General features: G+C 53.7%; 1 protein-coding gene across 5 annotated transcripts in view; it reads left to right on the forward strand.

Annotated features, from left to right (window-relative positions):
- Nucleotides 1-5,347, forward strand: part of PTBP1 (polypyrimidine tract binding protein 1) — a 25,465-nt gene that overhangs the window by 13,177 nt on the left and 6,941 nt on the right. For 2 of the 5 annotated variants that reach the window (XM_006764783.2, XM_006764782.2), the window contains exons 3-7: nucleotides 3,845-3,920; nucleotides 4,211-4,383; nucleotides 4,487-4,633; nucleotides 4,728-4,898; nucleotides 4,975-5,031. In XM_006764783.2, the coding sequence (XP_006764846.1) occupies nucleotides 3,845-3,920; nucleotides 4,211-4,383; nucleotides 4,487-4,633; nucleotides 4,728-4,898; nucleotides 4,975-5,031 (624 nt within the window). Of the gene's footprint in view, nucleotides 1-2,777; nucleotides 3,921-4,210; nucleotides 4,384-4,486; nucleotides 4,634-4,727; nucleotides 4,899-4,974; nucleotides 5,086-5,347 lie in introns of those variants that run through there. The other 3 variants (XM_015564621.1, XM_015564623.1, XM_015564622.1) reach the window with 3 other exon arrangements.

The following is a 5,347-nucleotide window of genomic DNA, read 5'->3' on the forward strand; positions in this document are numbered from 1 at the left end:
ACGTTTATTAAAGCTGGGACAGTGAAACAAAGAAGGGCTTAGCAGAGAAGCAGCAGCCAGATAGCTTAGGCTGGGCTGCTTTGGCTCACTGGGAAGTCAGAGTAAAAGGGGCCTTGCAGACAGGTTTAGGGGGTTAGCCCGGGACACGCTGCTGCTGCCCATTGCTCCCATGGTTGCAAGTCTTGTGGGGGTTCCTTAGAGTTTAGGACAGGGGTCCTCAAACTATGGCCCGCGGGCCACATGCAAATGCAAATATTGTATTTGTTCCCATTTTGTTTTTTTACTTCAAAATAAGATATGTGCAGTGTGCATAGGAATTTGTTCATAGTTTTTTTTTTAAAACTATAGTCCGGCCCTCCAGCGGTCTGAGGGACAGTGAACTGGCCCCCTGTTTAAAAAGTTTGAGGACCCCTGGTCTACAGTGTGTATAGGGCAGGCAGTTTGCAGATTGGGCTCTCAGACACCTTTCCTTTGCCCTGCCTGCATCCAGCTAATTCCAGGCACTGCTTCCAACAGAGTGAGTTCAGTGACCTCTTGGTGGTAAATGCACCTTTGACCCTAATTTGGGACCCCTCCTCCCTGCCCAGGCGAGAGTCCTGTGATTGGGACTGAGGATATTTGCCAAGTGTTCTAAGTACCGTTGGTTTGATGCAGAAAAAGTTGAAACTTGGTTGTACCCCAAGTAGTTTATGAGGTGGCTGGTGGGATAGGAGGGTACAGAGGCGCTACTCTTCTTTTTACTTTTAAATATATTTTTCTTGATTTTAAAGAGGATGGGAGAGAGATAAGGAAGCATGAGTGACGAGAATCATTGATCGGCTGCCTCCTGCATACCCCGCACTGGGGTTTGAGCCCACAACCTGGGTGTGTGCCCTTGACTGGAATCAAACCTGGGACCCTTCAGTCCGCAGGCCAACACTATCCACTAAGCCAAACCGGCTAGGGCCAGAGGTGCTACTTTTGATGCCATTGTGATTTGGGTACTTTTTGGTCTGCACATCTGATTGCTTCTTTTGAGATGAAAGAAAATGAAGGTGTGTCCCCTTTATATGCCATCCTTGGTACTTGGGACATTTAAGCTGTAGAAAGGACAGAGCTGGCAGTGGCTGTCTCCACAGGAAATGGGGCCACGATGGTTTTCAGTTCTCCCCTCAGGTGAGGACCAAGCCTGGGTACACTGCAGTAAGTGGCATCCAGGGATGCCTGGTGCCAACTGAATACTTCTACAGATTTGGTACCGCGTGCTGGCAGCAATTGGGGGCTGGGGAGTCCACTGCAGGTGTGTTGGTCAGTGAGCCATGCTGCTGGGGGGCGGGGGGGGGTTTCCCAGGTGGAGTCTTGTCTTCACAGGCTGCCTATCCTGATCTTCCTGCAGATAAAACCTGTTTGTTCAGTGGTAGGAGGAGGCGAGAGGGACTTTGATCTGAAGCATTTGTAACCATCACAGAAAATGTCTGGCTTCCTGTAATCCTCCTGGCTTTGCCTGTTTCCAGCTGGAGCAGCTCTGTCTGGGGTTGTCCTTAGAGTAGTCCTTCCTGGCCAGTCCCAGGCGACCGCTGCTTTCAGAATCAGACCTGTGCAGGTCAAACTCGAGGTTCTAGTGGGTGGGTGGTGGGGGGCTACTTGCCCTCAGGAGGGCAGCACGGTTGGGTTCTGGTCACCACTGACCATCACCCCAGCTTTAGAACAAGCTGTGCCATAAGTTAGAAGTGTCCAGAGATTAACAATGCTTAGCTACTGATTAAAAAGCAAAGGTTCCCCTTAACATACTGTTGGGAGCAGGTGTGCCTTGTTCCCAGCAGGAAGCACACAGCTTGGGGGCTTTTCCAATAGATGCTTAATTGACTTTGGGTAAGGTACCATAGGGTCTCCCCAAATGCCCTGGTTGTGGTCTCAGTGTCCCTGTGCTCTGGGGATGGGGGAGTTGCCGTTTAGGAGATCTGACCTGTGTCCTGGGGAAGGGGGGCCTAGGGGAATGTAGACAGACAAGTGGTCACAATTTGCCTACAAATGTGGGAGCACCAGGCCATCTGCCATGGGAACACGAGAGTCAGGAGTGTTGCCACTCAAATGATGGCCCACCTGGCACTGGTCAGAGACAGCAGTTCAGATGCCCTTTTTAAGGTTGTGCAGTCAGCATGTGGGAGCCACATAGTCCTGGTTCTTGTCCAGCTTTGGGGGAGTCACCTTTGTGAGCCTAAAGGGGGCAGGGATATGGGCCAGAACTCCCAGTCCAGAGGCAGGAACCTTCTTGAGGCTTACACAGGTGAGACTCACCTACCCTTGGTGTCACCAGGGGTTCTGGGGCTGAGGTGCACTCTGCCTGGTGGCTTTGTCCCCACTGAGGCCTGGGTGTCCACTCAGGAAAAGCTCAGTCATGACACGCCCAGAATGTTTCATTTTATATTAGACCCCAGTCCTCAGAGACCAGCAATTTTAACTTTCTGTTCCTTGGCTCTAAGCACCATTGGGTTTGAGCAGCCCTCACAGCCTTGGGCTATGGGAAGTAGGGGTGGGAGGCTTCTGGGTGCTTGCCTAGCCAGGGGTCTGGGATGTGGGGATATGCCTACATAGCAGGGACCAGTGGTGATGTGGCCATTCCTGATCCTCTTGAAGAGCAGTTTGTAAACCTCGTCTCCCTTCAGTAGGTCCTGACACCTGCCTGTGGCAGGGAGGGGATTCTGAGGGCTTTTAGAGCACCTCCGCTCTGCCTGTGGTAGATGGCAGCCCTGGGTGATGGTTGCGCTTGTTTGAGTAACAACTAAGTTGGCAGTTTGGAGGAAGGGCAAAGATAAGGTGTCCTTGAGAAAAAGGCAGTTTGAGGGAGAAGGGGCGAGGCTCGTAACCCTGAGAGCCAAGGCCCAGTTGAGCTGGTCTTTCCTGTTCCTGCTACAGGCCTGAGGGGGCACTGAAGTGGGGGTGGGGGAGACACCCTCCCCTGATTTCCAACCTTGGTCCTAGTTCATGTTGATGGGAGTCCTGTCCCAGCTCTGCCCCAACACCCAACAGGTCCTAGAGCCTGCAAGTTCCTGGTGCTCACGCTCTTGTTCCTAGCAGAGTCTGTCCTGGGTGGGGGCTGCATCCTGAGTCTCCACTTGCATGACTGCACTGCAGCCTCATACAGCTCACCCCCTGAGTAAAAGTAGTCCGGTCCTTGGGCCTCGGTCCACAGGAGGGATGCCTGTCTGCCTGCTTTCTAAGCCCAGAGTCAGACTAACGTGATCGGGGAGTTGATTTAATTAGATCGAGACTCGGGAGTAAATAGGTTGTTTCTGGAAAGAAAACAGGCAGGTCAGAAGTCATAGGAGCCCGCCTACGGATGAGCAGTTCTAGAGCTGCCCTCAGACCCTGTTTTCTGTCACTAGATAGTGTTGCTGGCTCACAGAGAGGTAGTGTTTCTAGTCAGTGAGTGATGAGGCTGCGGCTCAGGTGTCCTCACACAGCTGGAAAATAGGCCGAGCTCCGGAGACCAAGGGAATAGCTGCAGTGTGACAAGGGGGCTTTGTTCTCAAGTTTGCAAGCAGCTTTGTAAGAATAAAGACAGCCTAACAGTCTCAAGGTGGCCGGCTAGGCCTGCCCTTGAGGCACCTGACCTGAGGCCTGTCCACAGACCCTGTAAGCGTTCCCCAGAACCTGGAGATGGGAGTGACATTTTAATCCCTTGTCAGCCCCCCCACCCCCCCCAAGCAGCCACATCTGGGACTGTGAGGCCATCTTGAGGTGGGACAGACACAGTACAGGGCAGTGTCTTCACATCTGAACAGCAAGGTATTCTGGGAGGATGGTGTCTGCAGCTATGTGCCAGGCCACCTCCAGCCCCACTTCAGCACCCCCTCTCTTCCAGCGGGGATCGGACGAGCTCTTCTCTGCCTGTGTCACTAACGGACCCTTTATCATGAGCAGCAACTCGGCCTCTGCAGGTAACTGCTGACCATAGCCCTTCGTCCCTGCCATGGGGGCGCCCTCTCTGTGCCCAAGTAGGCTCTTCTTTGAGAACACTGGGGTGAAATGATTTGGGCTGTGACCTTAGCCCTGGTTCATACATGGGCACTTATTATGGGAGCTGTGTGTGTGAGGGTGCACCAGCTGTGGAGATCACTCTGCTTGGATCCTGTCAGGGAGGAAGCTGATTCTGAGGAGGTGGGGGGAATACTGCTGTGTGAGAGCCTAGCAGGTGCTCTGTGTTAGACGTTGATACATTTCTTCTCAGCAAACGGAAATGACAGCAAAAAGTTCAAAGGTGACAACAGAAGTACAGGTGTGCCCTCCAGAGTGATCCATATCCGGAAGCTTCCCAGCGATGTCACCGAGGGCGAGGTCATTTCCCTGGGACTGCCTTTTGGGAAGGTCACCAACCTCTTGATGCTGAAAGGGAAAAACCAGGTATGTGAGCACATCCCAGGAAGGGCCCTAGGCCTGCTTTAGGAGTGTGGTGCCAGGCTTCTTCCAGGGGTCTGGGTCTGGCTTACGCCCCCACCCCCACCAGGCCTTCATTGAGATGAACACAGAGGAGGCAGCCAACACTATGGTGAACTACTACACCTCCGTGACACCTGTGCTTCGTGGCCAGCCCATCTACATCCAGTTCTCCAACCATAAGGAACTTAAGACCGACAGCTCACCCAACCAGGCAGTGCGTCATCCCCTCATCCCCTCCCAGGTCTGGGGTGGGACAGGGCTCTTGGTGTGAGCCTGGGGCAGTGGGACTCATGCTGTCCCCCCAACAGCGGGCCCAGGCGGCCTTGCAGGCAGTGAACTCAGTTCAGTCGGGGAACCTGTCACTGGCTGCCTCAGCTGCTGCCGTGGATGCCGGGATGGCGATGGCTGGCCAGAGTCCAGTGCTCAGGATCATCGTGGAAAACCTCTTCTACCCAGTCACCTTGGATGTGCTTCACCAGGTGAGGTGGAGTCCATGTGCCCCCATTTTCCACCCAGACCCTGGGCAGAGGTTGACTGTTCTTGCTTTTCTGACAGATCTTCTCCAAGTTTGGCACAGTTCTGAAGATTATCACTTTCACCAAGAACAACCAGTTCCAGGCACTGCTGCAGTATGCCGAACCCGTGAGCGCCCAGCATGCTAAGCTGGTGAGTGGGTACCCAGGGACGCCTGCCTGCCTTCTTCAGCCCCAGGGCCCCAGCCACTTACAACTTTCTCCTCCTCCCCGGCAGTCGCTGGATGGACAGAACATCTATAACGCTTGCTGTACACTCCGCATCGACTTTTCTAAGCTCACCAGCCTCAACGTCAAGTACAACAATGACAAGAGCCGAGACTATACCCGTCCTGACCTGCCCTCTGGTGACAGCCAACCCTCACTGGACCAGACCATGGCTGCAGCCTTTGGGA

Source organism: Myotis davidii, unplaced genomic scaffold (assembly GCF_000327345.1).
Source record: "Myotis davidii unplaced genomic scaffold, ASM32734v1 scaffold198, whole genome shotgun sequence".
NCBI classification, from domain to species: domain Eukaryota; kingdom Metazoa; phylum Chordata; class Mammalia; order Chiroptera; family Vespertilionidae; genus Myotis; species Myotis davidii.